Here is a 23472-nt window from a genome sequence, read left to right as displayed (position 1 = left end):
TACTTGACACTTTATGGACTTAACTCTTTTTTATGTTTTTTTTGCATTCTTTCTTGCCTATATACCAGTTTTCTTTCACCTTTAATTACTAGTGAATGTGCGCCAAAGTGATTATGGTATTTTAGTGAGACACTTAACTACTTACATAAAAACAGAAGATAGCTGCAGACATTGTGTGCTCGGCTCAGCTGTCTAATGTGGCGTTTGCGTGTGTCGAATTTTCATTTTTAATTCCGCATCTTGAGTTTGAAGTTTCAACGTTTCGTTTTCAAATTTGTTAAGAAACTAGCACATTCACTCCATTAGAGTTTAGGGATTTTCAATTCAGTTACCCTAAATCCTTTAGTTTTTTTTTTAATTTTTTTTATTTATTTATTTCTATATATTTCTTGTTGTATTTATACAATTATTTTAATATTTTATATGCGTTTTCATGCAATCATTCACTTCACTGCACTTGCACACAGTCAACACTTATTTCTACAGCTGTCAACTGAAAATCCTTGCAGCTGCTGAAAAACATGTAAACGATGAAATGGAAATTTTAATTTTAATAAATATCACTTTTCGTTACTAAATGATTTTACAATTTCACTTTTTTTAAAAAATATTTATTTATTTTCAGTACTTCGACTCATCTATCGCAAAACAAAAATAATAACACTTCATCACATCATTTCCAAACGCTAATTTCTTTAGCAATTTCCGTCCATTGTCGCTGTCGAACGCCGCGGTGAATCGTACATCACTCTAGTAGCGCGAATTCAAAACTAAATGTTGCATATAACTGCGCAAACGACGCAACTCAGCAAAGGCAAAAAAGCGATTTCGTATCAACAATCAAATTTTTAATGATTAAATTAGCCTTACGCCTATGAACCCCAGCTTAAGCTTAAGTGCTGATCCGTTTAGTAAGAATTTGTATGAAAAAGTGCCTGCGCCTCATGGCACCACTTCTTGGTGGCACTACTCAGAATGATTCGCTTTGCCATTCACATCAATTCAGACAATTGTTTGCGCAATAAATTCAATTAAACTCATATTGCTAAATTTATACCCAATGTTTGTGTTAGTATGAACTTACAGGCATGGTCTGGTTGTAACATTCGAACAGAGCCTATGTTATTATTATGGGTGTTCATTATGGAGACTAGTTTGCATTGCATTAAGTACTTAGCGAATTATTATCTCTCTAGGAAGAGGACCTGCGAGTTTCCTTTGAAATTTACTGACAGAAAAACACCTGATCGATGAACTACTAAGAAAATTTTTACAACACAAAACAAACGGAAGATTATTTTAATTATTTTTATTCTTGATATTTATAATAAGGATTTACAGGTTTTAAAAAATTTATTTTTTTTACTAATTTATTAAATTCTACAACACCTTTAAAATATTGTCCTAAATTTTCAAGTTGATCAGAGTAATACATAGTTTCGGAGTTATATCCTTGAGAACTTCTGAGCTCGAGGCTAACTAGACTAAGTGCGACGTCTTTGAACGCGTTTTTCTCGAAACTGTGTTTTTGAAGTCGGTTGGCAATATTGCCGAGAACTACTCAACCCATTTTTTAAAAATTTTGAACAGGTCTTTGAGCTACAATTCTTATAGACTTGGACGAAGAATTTTTTCATTTCGATTACAACAATTTGAAAAACAAAAATCAAAATTTCAGTTTCTATCGTCCTAGTTCTAAGTTAAGGTTTTAACAAAAACACGCATTTTTCACTTGAGATGATCCTGTAAGGAGTTATCCTGCCAACACGGGCACATCCTTGTTCCGAGCGGTCACCGGAAATGGTGAAAATATTTTTTTTCCAAAAATTTCAGAATTTTATTGTTAGTAGAATATGTTTGTAACAATTAAAAATTTTAATAAAATATTTCATTTTTTATATGAGAAAGAAATTATTGAAAAAAGGCTGTAACCCCTTAATCAAATTCTTGACTCTTCAGTTCATTTTAAATCGGAACTTCGTTCTCGTGTGTTGGGTATATAAAGTTCGGTTGCACCTAAAGCGATTTCTATTTACTTATTTTTCCATGACTTAAATCTGCTTGTACTTGTGGGTGCCTACTTTAGAATTGAGTTGATTAAATCAGAGCAAGCAAGTAAACAAATTGAGATTGATAATAATAAGAATAATGGCACTATTATTACTACAGCTTATCATAAAGCTGCAAAACTGAAAAAAACTACGCAAGAAGGCGTAGATATTTCAAATTGAGTTTATGTTAGAGAAATTGAGGTATAATTCTCCTGCTATGGCCACGAACGTCATCCGATTTGGTGATAGTTATAATAGGTTTCTTTCTTTTTTAGATTAGTTGCATAAAGTTCAGACGATGCCACGTTACCGCATGTACTGAGAATGACCTTTACAAATGAGAGTTATTCAAATTCCTTCAATTACCCAAATAAGTAATTACTAAATAATAGCTGAAAAGCGTTCGAAATTCACTCCTTACTGGAAAAATATATTGTATTTAACGATTTAAATTTATATTGTCCTTTGAAACTGAATTCTCAGAACTTTACTTATAGCTATTGGAGTACGTTTTGACTTTCCGTGGCAATATTTACGGTCCCATTGGCCACCCCCGACTGATTAAGAGATTTTATAAATTACCTGCCTTCATTTATGGTGTATATATGTATAATGAAATTGGTTGATTGATGGATTTGACATAATTTAAAGCGGAACAAGTAAGGAAGGGCTAAGTTCGAGTGCAGCGAACATTTAATACTCTTACATCTTGCAAGAATCAAAGCCAGGGAAATACTTTACGGTGTAAAACCAATCATATAGAGTAAATTCAGCCGAGTGTTCGAAAATCCTGATATTAGTTATAAAAGGGGCTAGGCCAAGTTTTCGCTCAAATTTATCTATTTTAGACACAAAGATACACTCTTATGAATAAAACACGCTGATGTGTGCGGTACAAAGTCACCCGGAAATTTGAAAATCTTTATATAAAGCATGTACATATATGGGGGCCAAGGGAAGTATTGGTGCTATTCAACGCATTTTTGACATACAGATATAGCATTATAAGAGAAGGATTATCCCTTAACTTCAGTTATATATATCACAACATTTTCGATCAAAAGTCAACTATAGGCTTGGACAGTTTTTATTGGATTTGAACAATTTTTGATCATAAGATGATATATAGTATAGGCATTATTCATGCAAAGTCCCGTTATATTAATTGCTTCTTGATTTGTGTAGTGGAAACTGAGCGAATCAAGTGGTTGTTGTCCGATTTCGTAAGTAGAATATCACGTACCAAATTTTGTCAAAATCGGTTGGTTCGGTCCAGAGATATGGAATTTCACCAATGGGTGGTGCCACGTCCACCGTCCAATTTTCACACCAACAAAACTCTCTCATGCCATCATTTCGGTGGTAAAATTTAATGTCTCTGGCGTATTTATTTATTGATTTTTAACAGTACCGTTATATGGGGAGTGAGCGGGTTATCCTGAGATTTCATCATTTTTTACACTGTCGGTAGAAGTTCTTATAAGATTCGCACTCAGCAAATTTGGGCGTTGCAGCTTAAGTGATTTAGGAGATATGTACAGTAAAGTTAGAGGGCGGAACCACACCCACTTTTTCAAAAAAAATTTGTCACAGGTGCTCCTTACTAATGCAATCCTCTGTATCAGATTACAGTTTTACAAGTATATCTTAATTTATTGCTTAGTTATGGAACTTTATATGTTTTCGGTTAATGGCGATTTGTGGGCGTGGCAGTGATCCGATTACGCCCATCTACAAACTCGAAATTTGTTTGTACTAAGGAACTCATAGGTATCTAAATTTTTACTCCAGTTGCAAGCTTGCACGGACTGACAGACAGACAGTCAACCGGATTTCAACTTTTCTCATCATCCTGATCATTTATATATACATATGTATATAACCGTATATCTATCTCGTTTAGTTTTAGATGATACGTACAACCGTTAGGTGAACAAAACTATAATACTCTGTAATAACTGATTGCAAGAGTATAAAAACCTCGTCGACACCAAAACCCTGTCTTGGAAGTCCCAAAGAAGATCGGCTACGGTATCAAGAGATTTCAAAATAATTTAGCGATTTTTAAAGTACACTAAATCTTTTAAATGCACATTATTTTTGTTTATTTTTTTTTAATATTTACTTTCAAAAAAAATCACAAAAACGCATTTTTTTCACTTGTGGGTGGATATATGGTAAAAAACCCTTAAAGACTGCCTTTAATTATCACAACGTTTACACATAGTTAAACTACTTTGTTCGTGGGTATACAAGAGATATGAAATGTCGACATAGATCCTCGGCGTACCTACTTATGAGGGCATACCTGAAACACGTGTGCGTGTAAAGTGCCGCACAACGTCGGTGATGATGCAGCAAAGGCCTTGACATCATATTCAACTATTCCGCACACCAACTGATTCTGAGCTACTACTGCAAAACGGATATGGACAGTTTGGCCATGAAAACAACAAACACAATGGCCAGTTAATCACTGTAAAACCAATTACAGAAGCTTAATAACGGATTATACGAACAGCACACTCAAGAATATGTTCGCCACGATAATGTAACCGAAATTTAGTTTTTTGAGTTTTTACAAATTTCATTTCTTCCAACATGCTAAATTCCCTTCAATTGGTTCATTAAAAAATGTAGGCTTCACACACATATATACATATTTACATGTATGTAAGTATTTACTTCTTCGTTTCCATATTTTCTGCCTTTGTTTTCTAAATTTCATCGGTTTATCTTTACACCCGTATCCTGTCGTTGTTTATTGTTGTTGTTATTGTTGTAAAGCATTTTCGGCCCAGCATCCGCTTTTCGCTGTCGTTACCATTCGTTTGCTACCATTCGCTTTTGTTGTTGTTCTTATTTTCGCAATTTGGGAGCGGCTCTAAATGCGAAAGGAAAATATTCGGTGGGCAGAATCCAAGTGAATGCTAACGCTCGTCTCTACCCATATCACTCAGTTTCTTACAATTTGCAATTTTCGATGAAATATTTTTTGTTAAATTTTGAAAAAAAAAATATTGAAATTAAAAAAGGAACGGGAAACGAACGGTATGTATAAAAACCTACATTTTCTATATACATATGTATGTATGCATATGCGTGTATAAGCGTGATAGTGGGTGTGTTTCTTATATTTAGGCTTTTGTTTCATTTCAAGTCTCGCCTTTGTAAATCACATTATTTTAGTCCAGAAATTGTTTGGAAATTTTCTTGGCTCATTCGGAGACTCTTTGCATCTACTGGTTAATGGCCTTTGTTCGAGATAACCGTATAACTTTTTAGTTGAAATTTAAAATTTTCACTTTGCTCCGCTCTACTTTTTACTTTAAGCAGTAATTAAAATTAGTATTGTGCACTCTTATATTCGCTGCCCTTAATAGACCTTCACATTATTTCAAATTTCCACTAGATAATTTTGCGAAATATTGTTTCCCATTTTTTACTTATAAAAACACTTCACACCCAATACACAATGCCACAAGCATAGTGTTGGGACCACATAATCCACATAAAAATCTAATTCGAATGCGAAAACTAACCTGCACCGTTGCTCTCGAGCGCCACACTAAATAGCTGATGCCGTCCGAGACATCGCCTTAACCAAGAACGGCGCAAAGAGTTGCACGAACAGATGGAAGTTGGTAGCCAGCAGATGGAAGAAGGATGTTGGTGGAAGCTGCTATTTGGTATTCCGTATCACTTTGAGTTGCGTTTGTGATTGATCCAAGGATATACATATGCTCTCTGCTGTTCAACATTGAGTTAGTTGTGCTACAATGCTCTTAGTATGGTTGAATAAAAACATTCACATTGCAGTAAGTATTTGTGTGTAACATATAACTTATTCTCACTGAAGGATGTCAAAAAGAAAATACTCTCTTTGTTTTACAGTTAGCAAAGCCTGCGCTCTTTTAAGGCGACTCATAAAATGAAATACATATATTTCTCCTTATTACTACACATTTTGTGTTTTTTTTTTTTTTTTGGTTTTACTTTGTTTACATATCATACCATAAGACAAACACATATGTATATCCAACATGATGTTTAATTTTTAATCTTACAATATTAGGAAAGATTTTATTAAGTACTTGGACATTTTAAAGACACTAACGACACTTTTGTCCAAATATCCGGCGCACGGGTCTTTGAAAGATATGTAGTCATTAAATATATTTACAATACATTTATTTCAACAACAATTCAGTGTAAGTACTATAACTATATACATACATATATATAAAACATAAAAAAATTATAATAATAAATTTTTTTTACTATTAATATTGTGCAGTTGCAGTACAAATGTTTGCCTCGTATATAGTTGATAGCGAATCCACCAAAACATAAGGTTTAGAAAATATTGTCTGGTAACGCTATCATCATTTATTTTGACATTTGAGTAGAAGTAAAAAAAATTATATTTTCTTACGTGTGAATTGGAAACATTTTTATTTTATCACGACAATAATATTTAAACAAAAGTAATGCAAAACTTACTAAAGATATACCATTAGTTTTGCGTATATCTCGTTCGTAATGTGTCTTCGTTTTTCCTTTTTTTCTTTTGTGCAAAATCTAGAAGAACTACTTCAAAAGGAGTATTTGAAGCAAACATAAAAATTAATTTACAACCACTCCACATATAACGTTATCAGAATATATTCAGGAAATTATGAAAGTTCGATTCAAGTCATTTATTGCGTTGCTTTTACTGCCACTACTTATTCTCAGTATAGTAACAGCTGAGTTGCAGGGACCTCTTTCTACACATAATGCAAATCCGCAGGATGCACTTCAACCAGAAACAACTTCGCAACCAGAAAAAGCGCCTGAAAAAGGTGCGAATTCAGCAGAATCCACAGAAACCAACACTGTTAGCAATGAGAGGAAATCGGCCAAATACGTAACTGAAAATGAGTCACCCACAGATGCTCCAGTTACCCAGACACCAGGCAACACAGTTGTTTCGCTGTTAGCCTTCGATACTGAAGTCGGACCACGCTTCAAAATTTGGCAACAAGCCTTACTCGAACAGCAGCTGAACGAAAAACTCGTTCGGCAGAAGTTGGAAGATCAAATAGCCGCTATTGAAGAAATGCGTAAAAAACCAGTTGCGGAACCTACCCCTCGAGAGATCGAAGGTGCCTAAACCAAATAACTGTAATTATGTATATGATTGACTAACTGTTGTTTTTTTTTCAGCTCAAACCCTCTACGAAAAAGGTATGGATATAATCGCGAAACAACGTAGCGATAAAGACTTAGGACACATATTTATAATGCGTGCTGCTGAAATGAACCACTTAAAAGCTCGTGCAGAGATGGCTTGGTCACATCTACTGGGACGTAATGGCAAGCTTAATTTTGAATTAGCGGCAGCAGAGTTTGACGAATTAGCAAAAGAGGGATTGCCAGAAGCGAATATGGTAAAAAATTAAAATTAAATATATTTTTTATCTTTAAAATTTTGTTATTTAATCAGGGTCTTGCATTCCTATACTCTGTTGGTGTTGGTGGTAAAAACGTCAGTCAACCACTGACGTTGATTCATTTGACATTAGCAGCTCTGGGCGAACATACATTTGCACAGATGGCCCTTGGATATCGATATTTGTACGGAATAAATGTGCCAACTAATTGCGAGAGGGCGCTAATGTATTACAAGAAAGTAGCCAAAAAAGTTGCCTCCAAGATTACATTCTCGAACGGACCAGTTGTCCATCGTGTACGCTTACTAGATGAGTCGGAAAATCCTGGCAGTCAAGAAACTGAAATCGTTGACTACTATCAGTTGTTAGCAGACAAGGGTGATGTTCAGTCTCAAGTGGGCCTTGGACAGCTCTACTACCAAGGAGGAAAAGCAATACAGCAAGATCACCAAAAAGCACTGGAATATTTTACTAAAGCTGCAAACACAGGCAATGCAATAGGCTACGCCTTCTTAGGCAAGCTTTATTTAGAGGGTAGTGAATTCATCAAAGCTGATAACGAAACCGCATTCAAGGTAAGTAAAACAATATGTAGCTTTTAACATTCGTCTATATATATATAACTTTCCACGAATGTTATTACAGTATTTCAAGAAAGCAGCTGAACTAGGAGATCCAGTCGGGCAAAGCGGATTGGGACTAATGTATCTGAAAGGACTTGGTGTTCCAAAAGATCCACTCAAGGCTCTAAACTACTTCACGCAAGCCGCGGATCAGGGCTGGGTTGATGGTCAACTTCAATTGGGCAACATGTACTTCAGTAAGCTAACAATACATTGAATCAAATTACAGAGTAAACTAAAAATTTCAATTTAGCTGGCAATGGTGTGAAAACTGACTACAAATTGGCACTTAAATACTTCAACTTGGCTTCACAATCTGGCCACGTATTGGCTTACTACAATTTGGGTATAATGCATACCTACGGCATTGGAATGTTGAGATCATGTCCAGCGGCCGTGGAATTCTTCAAAAATGTTGCCGAACGTGGTAGATGGAGTACAAACATGATGCTTGCGTATAATGATTACAAAAGTTATTTCACTGACAAAGCGTATATGCAATATGCATTGCTGGCAGAGCTGGGCTACGAGGTTGCCCAAAGCAATGCAGCTTTTCTTTTGGATCGCGGCGACGTCAGCATTTTCCATGATCGACATGAGGAGCTTATACGTGCGTTTTATTATTGGAAAAGAGCGGCCGGACAAGGATACTCAGCTGCACAAGTGAAGCTGGGCGATTATTACTATTATGGCTGGGGAACGAACATAGACTTCGAAACGGCGGCTTCTCTATACAGGTGAGTTTCTATAAATTTGCGGCAACCGTATATTATATTCGCAATACGCAAGCGGTGCATTATGGGACTGAATATTTGCGTTCTCGCGACCGTCGACAAACCATGTTGACTTCACCACAATTGTATTTGCCGCAAACTGCTATAAAAGGTAAATTTAATTCTATTGCATTGTTTATCGTTTTAGAAAAGCGTCTGAACAGCAGTATAATGCACAGGCAATGTTCAATCTTGGCTATATGCACGAACAAGGGCTGGGTATGAAAAAAGACTGGCATCTGGCGAAGCGCCTCTACGACCTTGCTGCTGAAACGAATGCAGATGCGAAAGTACCGGTAGCCATAGCACTTCTTAAACTGCAAATGCTTGCAAAAGTTGAAGCCATTAAACAGGTACGATTATTGATATTTAGAAAGTGGTGCAGCTAATATGCAACATCATTGTTTTCAGTCGCCTTACAAATTCATCTTCTACATGGACGAAAATATTGCCGCCAACTGGGACTTGTACATGATCACGATATTGACACTGTTGCTAGGATTTATTATGTACACTAGACGTCCGTATCAGGATCAACAACCGGCTGATCAGCACCAGCAGGAGCAAGTAAACCCTGAAGCGGAGCAGCAACAGCCACAGCAGCAACAACAGCAGCCGGAGTGAATTAGCATAAAACATACTAAATAGTAATACTTTTTAGGTGTAATTAGTTGATATGTGTACATAACAGTCAATAATTTAATGTTATTTGTTGCATTACCGTTAACATCGCCATTACCAAGACCGTCTCGGCGACATGAAGCTTGTGTTAACAAGTATTTTATTTTTTCTTTTTAAAGTAGCATATAAATATTAAACCATCTTAATAAGCCAATTTTGAAATCGATATTGAGATTTGTTTTGAGAAAACCAATGAATCCTTCACACCATTAAAAGTTGTCTAAATAAATTATTTTATACCACAAGTTTAACATTTACTTTTAATACTGATAAATCAGATTTTGGTGAAATAAATTCTTATTGGGAAAGGTGATGTCATTCAATTTCTGAACGTGAAAAGACACAATAATTTGAGAAGTCTTATTAATTAATTGACGTTTTGCGCTGCGACCTATGATATTTTGCGCCCTTTCCTACATCACATATGGTCACAAAGGTCCAGCAGTCTGAACAATTCCAGGAGCTGGGCGCGACGGATGTGATATAATCACTGTCCACGTAGATGAATCCAAGGAACTTGAGCCTACATCTACAAATTGCTGGATAATCCAGGATCAGGTGTACTGGAGTTAATCGAATAGTTACGGTGATTTCACTTTTTTGTAGAGGTAACGTAGTAATTATCATACAATTTTTTTATGCCGACGTTACCGTAAGCTAATTAAGATACTCGGCCGATTAGATGCATATACATTAGAGCAGCATTCTTTGACTATTATTGGCCTTGATATTTGACAATTATTTGATATGACAAGGCCTTTAACGTTTGTTACACAAAACTTCTATTTACGATATATATATATTAATTTTATTTATGAGTTATACATACATATATTCTTCCAATGATCGAAAACAAATTCGATTTAGTGTTTTTTTAGTTTTAATGTGTCGTTTTCATTTAATTAAAAATAATATTAGCAAAATAACTAAAAACTGCATAGTGGAAATGAGCAAAACAAATATGATTTGCGCTCAAGCATAATAATTCAGGTTGGCTTTCTTCTTTGCTTGCACTTCCATAATAGCGTCCATGAAATCTTCATGTGTGACGCAAGTGGCATTACGGCGTAACGCTATCATACCAGCTTCTACACATACGGCTTTACATTGCGCACCGTTGAAGTCATCGGTGGAACGTGATAACTCCTCAAAGTTAACATCATTGCTAACATTCATTTTACGTGAGTGTATTTGCATAATTCTGGCACGCGCCTCCTCGTTGGGATGTGGAAATTCGATTTTGCGATCCAGACGTCCTGAACGTAATAGAGCTGGATCCAGAATGTCAACACGATTTGTAGCTGCAATAACTTTAATATCGGCAGTTGAGCTAAAACCATCTAGCTGGTTCAACAATTCTAACATGGTACGCTGCACTTCACGATCACCAGCCTTCTCGGAATCAAAACGTTTTGTACCAATTGCGTCCAATTCATCGATGAATATAATTGCTGGAGCTTTCTCTTTGGCTAAAGCAAAAGCATCTCGCACTAATTTAGCGCCGTCACCGATAAACATCTGCACCAACTGAGGACCAGCCAACTTCAAAAATGTAGACTTTGTTTGTGCAGCACATGCACGCGCTAATAATGTTTTGCCAGTGCCGGGAGGTCCATATAGAAGTACTCCTTTGGGTGGATGGATACCAAGAGTTTTGAATTTATCTTTGTGAGTCATTGGTAATACTACAGCTTCAATCAGTTCTTGTATTTGTTTGTCCAAACCACCAATATCTGAATATTGTTCAGTTGGTCTCTCATCGACTTCCATAGCCTTTACTCGCGCATCATATTCCGCAGGCAATGTTTCTAAGATTAGATATGAATCTTTGTTGACTCCTACCAAATCACCGGGCTTCAATTTTTCTGCGTCCACCAAACCGATAACTGGCAAAAAGTAAGCCTGACGGGTGGAAGTTTTGATAACGGCGCATTTGCCTTTCCGTTGATTGTCCAATACCAAAACAGCGCCATCATCCTCTTCTTCTTGAGGATCCACGTCCAGCAGTTCAATGACGTTTGATACCAAGTACGGCAAAGTTTTGTTAACCTATTAAGTATATACATAAATTGTGATTAACATATTTTATTCGTATAACTATGAAATTACCTTAATCTTTTCCGTATTATCTTTGATTTTTTCGTTTTGGGCTTGAATTTCGTGAGTAATACGCATAACCTCACTCTTCATGATCTTGATTTCATTATCCATTAGACGCGTCCTGCTGACTATTTCGTCGGTGGACATACGTAGTACCTCCTCTCCCAAAGTTTCCTCACCATCATCCCAAATGGATTTATCTTCAAGAGTAGTCGCCATTTGACAAAAAATATATATTTATTTACTTATTACGTTGAAAAATATTGGTTAATATTCCGCTTTGGTTCCCGACTTTCAATGACTTGTAAATTTTTGTTTTGTGCTTATTGTGACATTTCTCTACGCTCGTCTTGCTTTAATGGTCATATTTCTTGAAATCGATAACAACCGAGTTAGTCGACATGGCAGATTTTGTATCGATTTCTTACACAATCAGAAATATGTTGACACACAAAAAAATTTTTTTCCAACTATTTATCAAAAAGTAGTAAAACATGATTCACAAACAAAATTGTTTTTTCCCTCACTTAACTAACAAATATATATTGTCGAATTCAAGCGATATGCATATATATAAATTTTGATCGGAAGAACCAGTATTTGCCTCTCTGTTAAAAGATATATTAAAAAGTTATTACCCTTTTTGAATAACTGATGAAGCCAAACATTCTCATGGGTTACGTTTATTACGTCAAAACAACTTACTATAAGTTTTGATCTCCGGTCTTTAAATTGTTTAATTGCTTCATGAAAATACTTGTAAAATATTTTATATTTGGGTAAATTGCATCAAATGAGAAATTGCAAATAATAATTATTTTAATTAGGGAGGGAAAATGAATTTAATACTGTTTTGTAATATTTAGATATACATCTAAATTGTTATGGTTGTAGCTTTTCTCCCAACCATTTTTTCAATAAAAAACAAGATGCATAGTACTATGTTCGGACCGACATTGAAATCATCTTGAAAACACAATTGTAGATTGTAGAATCTAAGTCGTTCCGACCGATGTTTGTTTTCGATGCGTTTTCACTGACAATTCACAAATTTATTTGTTTGTTTGCATTTGGAACAACGAGAATGGTGAGTTTTGGAATCTTTAATATTTGCTTACAATTATTATTAAGGATCGTGTTTTATGGAACTCCGACAAAAAATATTAATTATGAATGTATTGCTTTGAAAAGCCAAAAAAAATACCATGTGCAACGACGAATCTTCAATAGAATTGATAGAGACTCATACTACCCTGCCCTTACCCTTGCAAGAAAGATAGCGGAGTTGTCGTCGGAAAATTAGAAATGGTTTTAATTTAGCGACAGTTACAACTGCAGACCTGCTGCCGTGAAGTAGTGCTGTCGTCTAAATAATTGTTCCCTTATGAACGTGTGTATTTTAATATTTTACAGATGCTGTCTGCCATTTGTCGCCATCAATGTGTTCCATACTTAACTTTTCAAGTGCTTTCAACAGCTGATCGTGACAGCTTAAAATATACCGCGGTTCAGGTTATGTCAACTTTGACCCTTTCAAAATAATATAAATATGTATGAATTTATTAATAGTCATCTGTAGGAGCAATAGAGGAGATAACGTAACAAAGATTTTATGTGAATGGGATTAAAAATTAAATTTCAGCGTCAGTGAACAGTTTAGACTTGAATTATTTATGATTCGGCGATAAAAAATCTCAAGCTTTGTTTGGAAGCTTTTGTTCGGTTGGTTTCTTCTGAGAGTAGTGATTCATTAAAATACGGATCAAGATGATTGTAAGTAAACTATTTTGGAAGTACACCGTTCTATCGTCGCCATTTAAACACATAATAACTCATCTAAAAACTGGTTGTGGAGCGCACGTGCGCTAAGGTGTAGGCAGAGAGAGTTTGTGAAGAGTTGTTTGTTTAGGTAGTGCCTAAGATATATTCACTAGTTGCTTTATATGCGCTGAGCTGAGCTTTACGCATTTAGTCGTAAAACTTTCGCTTCAATGAAAATTACTCAATAACTTCTTTTTTCGAACAGTCTGCTATGTTTGCTCGCGTAACATTTTATCCAACATTGTTTTACAATGTATTGATGGAAAAGGCCTCCTTAAGGAATTGGTATGATCGCATTGATGAGAATGTAATTTTGGGTGCTTTACCCTTCCGTTCGGAGGCGAAAGAAGTAAGAAAATATCTAAAATTATCTGTTCTTGTGCTGTGCTAAATTTGTGTTGAATTGTTATCCTCGTAGTTGATCGCAAAGGAAAACGTGAAAGCAGTTGTTTCCATGAATGAAGACTACGAGTTGTCTATGTTTTCCAATGACTCAGAAAAATGGAAATTGCATGGGATCAGTTTTCTACAACTACCTACAACGGATATTTTTGAAGCACCAGATCAAGATAAACTTTATGAAGGCGTAAAATTTATAAACAAATTTCTACCTCTAGAGAAACGTATAAAAACTTTAAATGCGGCATCTGAGCCTGAGAATAATGGGACTGTATATGTTCATTGTAAGGCTGGGCGCACGCGTAGCGCTACTCTTGTTGGATGTTACCTAATGATGGTGAGTCTATTGAAAGAAAGCCAAATTTATTGGTATGGACAGATATGGGAAGTTCTAGAAATGCGAACTAATTTTCAATATACATTTTTTCTTAAAAAAAGCACAGCAACTCCATATTTCGCATGTTTTTCAATACGTACAGTCTAATTAAGAATATATTAAGTGGAAAATGTGCACAAAGTATGTAAAACATAGGAAATATCATAAACGAGTGTTATAATTTTGGTGTGTATATAAAAATATCTCGGAAACGACTAACTTAGGCGAACAACCTCCTTTATCTGTCTATACCATCATATCACGGTTATATTATATGTAGTTTTCTGAATATTTGTATCACAGCCTTTTTACTATTATATTATTTTTGTATTGAAATAGAAAAATGGCTGGTCACCGGAAGAAGCAGTGGACTTCATGCGCGCTCGCCGACCTCATATTTTACTGCATTCTAAGCAATGGGAAGCTCTCAAGTTATTCCACAAGAAAAATGTCGAGAGTACGTGACCTCTCAAGCATGTATCGCAAAGCACAAAAGATTTTTATATTCTGTATTATACATTGTTATTCAAATGTTTTAACTTTACGTAATAAAGAAGAAAGTCAGTTATATTTATGCTAATTTATACAACCTATGTTTAAACATTTCGTCATTACTTATTGATTATCAAATGTTTTCTTCATTTTACGGTAAACATAAGTGTAACAAAATTAGATGTTAGATGTTTAATTTTATTTCATGGTTCATGGGTTTACCATTGTTTTAAGGTAACTGCTTTTAATACACTCCAATTTCGTAAAACTAACAGATTTTCCTCATCATTAGTTACATTTCATGTAGGTACGATTAAATCGAATACAAAAATCAAATTTTTACGTTTTTAACTGTTGCAGGCCTGTTTGACATAACGGTGTGAATTTATTAGAATTTTTAAACTGTTCTAATACGTTACTATGCAATGAATTGAAAAAATACAGCAATTATTTAGAACTGGCTTCCTCAACAGCTGAACCAGATCCAGCAGCCTTGATCTTCCAAATCTGTTTAATGGAGTTGGCAATTCCCACGTCATTTTGTATGATATAGAAAAGTCCACCAAGGGTTGCAATAGACAGTAATATCAAGGCACCATGGGCGACTTTTGGTAAGAGTGGTCCAACCACTTGCGGGCGAGCATAATCTGTGATTATGGCCTCCACACCCCTTTTTCGAAACAGTATAAAAGAAGATATAAAAATATAGATTATTCGCTGGAACAATGAAAAAGATAAATTATTTTTTTTACCAGTGCGAGTGAAGGACTACAGAAACTGCAAGTAGAGCATCGAGCGTTTGCGAAGGGTAGATAAAAGCGGCAGGAACAACACCCAGGAGGGAAAGAGATATCAGGCGTTCAGCGGTCCATAAAGGTGTGTGATTACCTTTAGCTGCAGACATCTTAGGAGAGCTTAATGAGAAGGTTCTTGACAAGCACTAAACAGAAATATTCATTATAAGCTTTGAAAAGATTATATTATTTACATAACATGCCTGTGCATTATTCAGTTTAGTTAAAGTCTTCAAACTTTCTGCAGAAAGAGTACTCTTTGTTGTCAAAGTTTTCATGGGCAAAGATAGGGCCGTTTTACCTAGTCCTACAACTTAAAAGATCGCGATTATATAATGTAAGACAATTCCCGTATTTATCTTTACCATTCAATTTGCCGGCATTACGCAGCATTACTGAAAGAGCCATTTTTGATATATCACTTAGATTTTTATAACAATTAAGTAACTATGATCTTGACTAAGAAGCACTTGCTTATTATTTTTGCAAATCTTTCTTTGCTGCTCCAGAAGATTATTAGATTTCGTTTGTTTTTTTTTCTAGGAGTGATATAAAAACAGCAGTTCCAAACGTCAAATACATACCGCGTTGCCAAGTATACATGACAAATCGTTATCGATAGAAATGTCGCTTGCCACTTGGTTTTTGTTTTACCGAACTTAACATGCATTAAATAATTTGCACAAACCAAGACTTTGCACAAACTACGTCTTCGCACAAATATTTATTTATTTATTTATTATTACTCACGCCAATCGGCCATATACAAAGAAGTATAACAAAAAAGAAGGAAGAAGGCATTTAAGTATTTAAACGAGATTTACTTGTGAACATTGCACAAATCAATGTTGGTGTATCATTACTAGATTCTACTAAACTTTAAGCTCATGTAACCTAACTCTCACGAGTATAACCACGCATACTAACGTATTAGCATCAGGAATGTGCATTTTGACTAGGTTTGATCACAAATCACACATTAATGATTCATTATTAACCCCTTAACCCTTAAGACGTAGCTCGCATACGTACAACCAAACTTATCTTGATAATATCTATTGACTAAGTTTACAACCCAGCTCCTCGGTCCAAATATATGTAAATTTTTTAATTGATACAGCTTTTAATATTTAATTTATTTAAAAATGGACGGTTTAATGCACTTAACAGTTGTACGTAATACATACATATATAAATTTCGACTTAGAATTATAGTTTCCAATGAGGACGGAATGTACAAACATAATCGAATATTTTTACTTATGAGCTAATAAGACACATTCAAGTTTGTAAAATCGTAAATTATACGTTCTAAGAGATTCCTGATTAAGGTAATGTCGTTGCATTTTAAAATTTTTAACACCATATTCTAAAAAACTATTTGTGAAAGCTGGTAATGAACATGTTTGGTTAAAATAAAATCCATGTGACGACACTTAAAAAAATACCACTTGCATATGACATAATGGGGCTAGCACCTGCTTTATAAAAATCCCAATCAAATATAATGTTGGATGCGTCCGAATCTTTCCATGGATAGGCACCATCATCGAAGTACATAGGGCAGTCGTCTCGCTCTCGTTCGTACTCTATGGCATCAATGGCGACTGCGGCACCCTCTGTGTGATTCCATGAGGTGACATCTTGATTTAGTTTGCAGAAGGCTCCAACAGCTGCAAAGTAAAATTTGTAGTTTCGATGTTACCGTTAACCATAATTAATAGCAAATTAATTAATAATGTTTGTAGCATACCAACCTTGGGACATTAGCACACGATTTAAATCTGCGCGTTGATATACCCAACAACGGTACTTAGAAAGTGGATCCAAATCATCATATGTAATGAGGTAAGATTTGAGATTCTCTTTCCAAAAACCTATACACTTCATGCGATAATCAGGGTCACCTAAAATTTTAAATTAAATTGGAATCATTGTTTAGTAAAAATTAAAAACATAACTAACTGTATATATCCACAGGCCTTCCCAAATGATCTACTGATAGACAGTAGTTCTCATCAATAGCCAATTCTTTTTGATCTGTGTCACAGACTGATAAATCCGATATATTTTGTTTGCAATGTATGTTCGGCCGAGGACTTAGGGTTACACCTCCAAGAATTCTTGTTCTGAAGGGATGTTCTCCACGTTGTGTAAAATTGAATTTTCCTGCCACTGGGCAACGTACTGGTACTGGATTTTTCGCTAGAAACAAGTCATATTTCCAAGCCTCTGCATTTTTGAATTGAACCCATGAGCAAACCGTGCTGAAATCGTCCTTGATAACAGCCAAACCTTTGCGGTAGCGTATAATATTGTGATGGCGTGGTTGAAAATCAAAGCATACATAATCCTTTTGACAGCCATCCACTGTTAGACGAGCCATCATAATTCGATTATCTCGCCGCTCGCGACACACGTATATCGTACGACGGTAACGCGCTCGATCGGGGTAGTATGTCTCGTTTATATGAGTTTCACTAATAGAGACATCTGCATCGATATTTGCAGTATTAACCCATTCACCAGAGAAATTTTGTGGGAGTGTGCAACCGGGTTCAACGTATTCTGCTTTTACAGGTGTAAGCTTAAGACGTTCTGGCGAGTTCTCTGGCGTTTTCAAAGTATTACATTCAGCAGTAATGGAGACACCAATGTACAAGTCATCGTCACGATTTTTCAGAAAACAGCGGTATTTTTCATCTTTACGCGATTCTTTCGTGTTTGCCACCGCAAAATAATGATTTTTGCCGACAAACCAATCGCCCAAGCAACTATACTCCACAGTACCGGAAAATGTGCCTTCCATTCCCTCACACTGTTGGTACGTGACATTGAATTTCTGATTTTGTATCAAGAATTGAGTACCAGCTGTTTGACAAGATTGGATACGCGCATCGGGTTTGTTGCAGACACCAGTAAACCGGAAACGATTCTAACGGAATAAATATATGTCATTTCTTACAAAAATTTCTTTAAATTTGTGAAGAATATCTAATATTACTTGATATGTGAAATGCCACACGCCTTCAAGTGACGACCGACAATTGATGGGCACAAAATTCTCATTAAACAATGTCACTAATTGTTGATCGTCTCTTATTCCTTTGCAAACATTTTCGACGTTTGGCTCTTCTCCCGTTGGTATAGAAACGCATGGACCTAAAATGGAAAAAGGGCAGTTTTATCAGAAAATTCTTTAGACATAAATTGATTTGTACCTTCAACTTTTTCAAACACATTCAGTGTTCGTATAACAGTGCGAACACAATGATAGCAATTTGCCGACCGCTCTTTAAATATGAATGAATACTCATCACCATGGCCAGACATGGTTACACATACTCCACGGCGAGACATGGAAGTCGCATCTATTACTGTTTGTGTGGGAAAACCAGTTTCCCATGAGAACCAACTTCCTTGTAGAATTTGTGGAATAATACATCTGTTTTGCTCCAATTGGTTTTGCTGCGCTGAAACTTTTTATCAAATATGAATAAAATTTAATAATGTGGCTTGAGTCAGCATCCATACTGAAGCTGGGTGTGGCCAATGAACAATTGTTTACCTATGCTTACAGCGCTGAGAAGTAAAATACATTTTAATGGTATCATTTTTAATTTTACATTAATGTTCTAATTTGTACTTAAACCAATCAAAATATTGTTTATATTTATTTAAAACTAAAAACTTGTAATTAACTACGACAGGAATGTTAGAGAACGTATAAACTAAATAAACTGCAGTAATAGTGATGTAAATGTTGTTTTTAAAACAACGATAAATCATAAGTATCGATTTCTACAATTTTTGATTTATGAAAAAAGCAATCGGTGACTCTTCTTGCTGTATTACGTTGAGATGAAGCAATTTACTATTTTTATTATATGTTGAATTATCGAATCTGGAAGGTGAATGGAACTTTAAATTTTTTTCTTTTAAATTTATATGATTTTATATATTCGAAAACATAGATTTTTTGTTGCCGCAAAATTGTTACTACGGTAACACTTGATGAGGGCTGCCACTCGTGGAGAAACTATAATAAAGAAGACATTTCGAATTCGAACAAGCACACATTTTTCTTGTCACCGACACAGTGAGTCAGGCGCACATCGTTTTTCTTCAGCATTTTAAAATATTGTTGATTTTTTAATTAAAAATCTCAAAGAATAACCAAAAGGATGTCCACTATTGCTAGCCCTCTGTCCATTGCGGGCACAAGACAATCAGGCGCTTCCGTGCGTACACAAAATGGTAAGAATTTCAGAGTTGTAAAAACATCTGCGACCAAGCATTGCCGGGAGAACGAAAAGACAACATGTGAACTATTTCTTGAATTGTATGACTTTTCGAGAATGTTTGTGAAATAATGTTGCAAATGTGTGATATTCTAAATGAAAAATCAAAACTTACGGTTCTTATTTCTTAATTAAAATACATACATTACATATTTACATGAAAAAGTGAGGTTACAATTATTACCATTATTAGTTCCTTAAGTAAGGAGGCAAGGGTGTGGTTTTAAAATATTTTAAATATGCTTTCAGTTATGGCTGCGAGCTCCATTGCAAATATTGTAAAAAGTTCTTTGGGCCCTGTTGGCTTGGACAAAATGCTGGTTGACGATATTGGTGATGTCACTGTTACCAATGATGGTGCCACAATTCTCAAATTGCTGGAGGTGGAGCACCCAGCTGCCAAGTAAGTATTCTGAGTTATACATTATACATTCAAACTTCAATCTTGAATTTTATTCAAAAGGGTTCTTGTGGAACTAGCGCAACTACAAGATGAAGAAGTTGGCGATGGTACAACATCAGTTGTCATATTAGCCGCAGAGTTGTTAAAGGTACGTAATAATAATATTTATAGTTTTATTTATTAAAATTTAACAATGTATAAATGACCTCACTTATTTTTTAGAATGCTGATGAGCTCGTTAAGCAAAAAATTCACCCAACTTCAATCATTGCTGGATATCGTCTGGCATGCAAAGAAGCTTGTAAATACATTTCAGAACATTTAACAGCTCCTGTTGATGAACTGGGACGTGATTCCCTAATTAACATTGCAAAAACATCGATGAGTTCCAAAATCATTGGTGCCGACGCTGATTTGTTCGCTACTATGGTTGTGGATGCCGCGCAAGCAGTGAAGGTACATTTAGTAGAAATGGATTATTAAAGATTTTTAATTTGGTGTGCTTTTGTGTAGATCATAGATCCGAAAGGAAGTCCCTTATATTCTATTAAGGCCATAAATGTCTTGAAGGCTCATGGTAAATCAGCACGCGAGTCAGTTTTGATTCCTGGTTATGCTTTGAACTGTACCATTGCTTCACAACAAATGCCGAAAAAAATTGTTAACGCAAAAATAGCTTGCTTAGATTTCTCTCTACAAAAGACAAAAATGAAAATGGGAGTACAAGTACTCATTAATGACCCGGACAAGCTAGAAGGAATTCGTGCACGTGAAATGGATATCACCAAAGAACGCATCAATAAAATACTTTCAACCGGAGTAAATGTTGTGCTATGCTCAGGTGGTATTGATGATCTCTGTATGAAATACTTTGTTGAAGCTGGTGCCATGGCCGTGCGTCGTGTTAAGAAGAGTGACTTGAAAATTATTGCTAAAGCCACAGGAGCCGCCTTCCTCACTTCGTTGACTAATATGGAAGGTGAAGAGAGCTTTGAAGCATCAATGGTCGGAGAAGCTGCCGAAGTTGCGCAAGAGCGAATTTGTGATGATGAATTAATTTTGATTAAAGGCACTAAAGCTAGGTAAGTGTTTGAAAATAATTGCGCTGATTTTGTGTGAAGTGATTAATTGATTACATTTCGCTAATAGAGCTGCTGCTTCTATTATCTTGCGGGGACCTAATGACTTCTACTGTGATGAGATGGAACGATCTATCCATGATGCGCTGTGCGTTGTAAAGCGTGTATTGGAAAGTAAAAAAGTTGTAGCTGGTGGCGGTTGTGTCGAAGCAGCACTTTCAATATATTTGGAAAATTTTGCAACTTCTTTGGTAAATTAAATAATAGGATAGCCCTTGAAAAACTTATAAATATAAATTATTTTACAGAGCTCCCGCGAACAATTGGCTATCGCCGAATTTGCAAAATCTCTATTGGTCATTCCAAAAACATTGGCGGTGAATGCTGCTAAGGACGCTACTGACTTGGTTGCAAAACTACGCGCTTACCACAATTCCAGTCAAACAAAAACTGAACATGCTCAACTTAAGTGGACGGGTTTGGATTTGATCGAAGGTATTGTACGCGACAACAAGAAGGCAGGTGTTTTAGAACCAGCGATGTCAAAAATAAAATCACTTAAATTTGCTACTGAAGCCGCTATTACCATCTTGCGTATCGATGATATGATCAAACTGAATCCAGAAGAAAAGGGAGGCAAAAACTATGCTGACGCCCATGCCGCTGGGGAGCTCGATGGCTAATCGGCATTCGAACCATTCGTATTAGTTTTGGGACCACTCGTATTGCCTCTTCTACACACTTATTATTTACATTTACTTTTAAACATTAATGATAAGGTCAGAACCTGTTTCGATGGTAACAAATGTCGCTTTTCAACCACACACTACATATTAAACAACAGTTACTCTGTTCAGTTCTATTTACTAAAATTTAATTAAATAAATTTTGGACTACAATACAATTTATTTTTCTAATAAAAATTATTTCCGAAAATATATAGATGCCAATTAGTGCAGACATTTGATGGCGTGAATCGAAATATAAATTTATTTTATAAAATAATAATTTCAATTTTTGGTGGCATGTGTATATTCAGCGGCGCGCGCACTTTTCGTACTGGCTAAAAATAGCAATGCAGTATGGTATTTATAAATAAAGTAAGAAGAAGACAAACATTTTGGCCGAGTAGTAGGAAAACAGCGGATATATTCACAGGAAAATTTTTGGAGAAATTTAAATAAAATAGCAATATGTCTGAAAACACTGCAGATTCCATAGAAGATGTTAACAATAATTTAGCCAGTGAAATTGTGCTTCCATCACCAGTGCAAGGTCAAGAAGCCCAGCCACAAAGTAATGAACTTTTGGATATAGTTTTCACATTAGAGAGTGAAAAACAGGCGCTGGTAGAAGAGTCGCGCAAAAGAATTTTTACACTGCGTAAGGAATTAGAGGTTAGAATAATACATTCTTTTGAACACGATTTATTAACTGAATACATTTATTTTATGATTTGTGAAGCAAAGTCAAACCGAAAATGAACAACTTAAACGTAGGGTGAATCAATTGGAACAATCGCTCAAACAGTCGGTTATGTTGGGCGGTGTAGACGCTCCCAAGTCACGACAGGAGCAAGATGAGCTATTGCTGAAGGCAAAAACTTTGCTTTTTGAAAAAACTAAAGTGTGTAAACAACAAGAGCAACAAGTTGAGGTGCTCAAGAATCAAGTGGAAGCAATGAAGGATGTTGTACAGGTGACTAAAGATATGTTGAATTTGAAGACTGCTGAATGCGACCACATGCAAGTACGTTTGGAGAAATCTCAACAATGGATTAAAGCGGAGAAAGATAAATGTACCATAACTGAGAAGAAGTTATTAATATCTAAAGGAGTTTATGACAAACTTCGGGCTGAATATGATATACAGTCAAAAATATTTAAGGTACACTAAACGACATTTGAAAATTCTTCTAATCATAAACTTTTTTGTATAGGATTTAAAGGAAGTATATGAACAGAAAATTAAGATGCTCGGAATTGCACTTGAGGAAGCTAAAAAGAAATAGTTTGTTTAAAATAATGTAAGATACACTCTGGTTTAAAATATACCAAGTATATGTGAATGTATAATAATATTAATGTATAACTTACTTCCCCCTAAAATAGTAAAAATATATAGATTGATTGGCATATGAAGAG

General features: G+C 35.4%; 7 protein-coding genes and 1 long non-coding RNA gene across 11 annotated transcripts; 4 read left to right on the top strand and 4 right to left on the bottom strand.

Moving 5' to 3' along the window:
- Positions 1-287: 287 nt before the first annotated feature.
- Positions 288-1281, bottom strand: LOC125780186 (uncharacterized). The gene is made up of 2 exons (XR_007423607.1): positions 588-1281; positions 288-512 (listed from the first exon to the last, which is right to left on the bottom strand). It is a non-coding gene; the product is annotated as an uncharacterized LOC125780186 (long non-coding RNA).
- A 5142-nt stretch (positions 1282-6423) lies between these two features.
- On the top strand, positions 6424-9808 carry LOC105226736 (protein sel-1 homolog 1). 2 transcript variants are annotated; one of them, XM_049461959.1, is made up of 8 exons: positions 6424-6538; positions 6637-7198; positions 7260-7483; positions 7540-8061; positions 8132-8306; positions 8363-8846; positions 9031-9235; positions 9294-9808. In XM_049461959.1, exons 2-8 carry the CDS (start codon positions 6730-6732, stop codon positions 9504-9506), a joined length of 2292 nt encoding a protein of 763 aa, XP_049317916.1. In that variant the 5' UTR covers positions 6424-6538; positions 6637-6729; the 3' UTR covers positions 9507-9808. The 2 variants fall into 2 exon arrangements, with proteins under 2 accessions (XP_049317916.1, XP_011204053.2); XM_011205751.4 differs by having other exon boundaries at positions 6459-7198.
- A 617-nt stretch (positions 9809-10425) lies between these two features.
- Positions 10426-12015, bottom strand: LOC105226735 (26S proteasome regulatory subunit 6A-B). Its single transcript, XM_011205750.4, has 2 exons — positions 11673-12015; positions 10426-11612 (listed from the first exon to the last, which is right to left on the bottom strand). Exons 1-2 carry the CDS (start codon positions 11880-11882, stop codon positions 10536-10538), a joined length of 1287 nt encoding a protein of 428 aa, XP_011204052.1. The 5' UTR covers positions 11883-12015; the 3' UTR covers positions 10426-10535.
- A 1156-nt stretch (positions 12016-13171) lies between these two features.
- LOC105226734 (phosphatidylglycerophosphatase and protein-tyrosine phosphatase 1) lies at positions 13172-14852 on the top strand. 2 transcript variants are annotated; one of them, XM_011205747.4, is made up of 4 exons: positions 13172-13436; positions 13690-13833; positions 13903-14220; positions 14599-14852. In XM_011205747.4, exons 1-4 carry the CDS (start codon positions 13431-13433, stop codon positions 14722-14724), a joined length of 594 nt encoding a protein of 197 aa, XP_011204049.1. In that variant the 5' UTR covers positions 13172-13430; the 3' UTR covers positions 14725-14852. The 2 variants fall into 2 exon arrangements, with proteins under 2 accessions (XP_011204049.1, XP_011204050.1); XM_011205748.4 differs by lacking the exon at positions 13172-13436 and adding an exon at positions 13448-13572.
- A 76-nt stretch (positions 14853-14928) lies between these two features.
- LOC105226732 (succinate dehydrogenase [ubiquinone] cytochrome b small subunit, mitochondrial) lies at positions 14929-16112 on the bottom strand. 2 transcript variants are annotated; one of them, XM_011205745.4, is made up of 4 exons: positions 15911-16112; positions 15749-15858; positions 15504-15691; positions 14929-15421 (listed from the first exon to the last, which is right to left on the bottom strand). In XM_011205745.4, the coding sequence occupies exons 1-4, from the start codon at positions 15951-15953 to the stop codon at positions 15199-15201; spliced, it is 564 nt and encodes a 187-aa protein (XP_011204047.1). In that variant the 5' UTR covers positions 15954-16112; the 3' UTR covers positions 14929-15198. The 2 variants fall into 2 exon arrangements, with proteins under 2 accessions (XP_011204047.1, XP_011204048.1); XM_011205746.4 differs by having other exon boundaries at positions 15749-15852; positions 15911-16103.
- Positions 16113-16660: 548 nt separating this feature from the next.
- On the bottom strand, positions 16661-19299 carry LOC105226731 (uncharacterized). Its single transcript, XM_011205744.4, has 6 exons — positions 19114-19299; positions 18767-19024; positions 18550-18707; positions 17511-18480; positions 17303-17452; positions 16661-17218 (listed from the first exon to the last, which is right to left on the bottom strand). Exons 1-6 carry the CDS (start codon positions 19157-19159, stop codon positions 16956-16958), a joined length of 1845 nt encoding a protein of 614 aa, XP_011204046.2. The 5' UTR covers positions 19160-19299; the 3' UTR covers positions 16661-16955.
- A 316-nt stretch (positions 19300-19615) lies between these two features.
- On the top strand, positions 19616-22232 carry LOC105226730 (T-complex protein 1 subunit alpha). Its single transcript, XM_011205743.4, has 7 exons — positions 19616-19802; positions 20096-20249; positions 20310-20397; positions 20472-20705; positions 20763-21331; positions 21399-21579; positions 21637-22232. Exons 1-7 carry the CDS (start codon positions 19730-19732, stop codon positions 22009-22011), a joined length of 1674 nt encoding a protein of 557 aa, XP_011204045.1. The 5' UTR covers positions 19616-19729; the 3' UTR covers positions 22012-22232.
- A 196-nt stretch (positions 22233-22428) lies between these two features.
- On the top strand, positions 22429-23469 carry LOC105226728 (cingulin). Its single transcript, XM_011205741.4, has 3 exons — positions 22429-22725; positions 22793-23215; positions 23268-23469. Exons 1-3 carry the CDS (start codon positions 22522-22524, stop codon positions 23337-23339), a joined length of 699 nt encoding a protein of 232 aa, XP_011204043.1. The 5' UTR covers positions 22429-22521; the 3' UTR covers positions 23340-23469.
- Positions 23470-23472: the final 3 nt, after the last annotated feature.

This window comes from Bactrocera dorsalis, unplaced genomic scaffold (genome assembly GCF_023373825.1).
Source record: "Bactrocera dorsalis isolate Fly_Bdor unplaced genomic scaffold, ASM2337382v1 BdCtg178, whole genome shotgun sequence".
Classification (NCBI taxonomy): Eukaryota; Metazoa; Arthropoda; class Insecta; order Diptera; family Tephritidae; genus Bactrocera; species Bactrocera dorsalis.
This window is presented reverse-complemented; position numbering and strand designations above follow the sequence as displayed.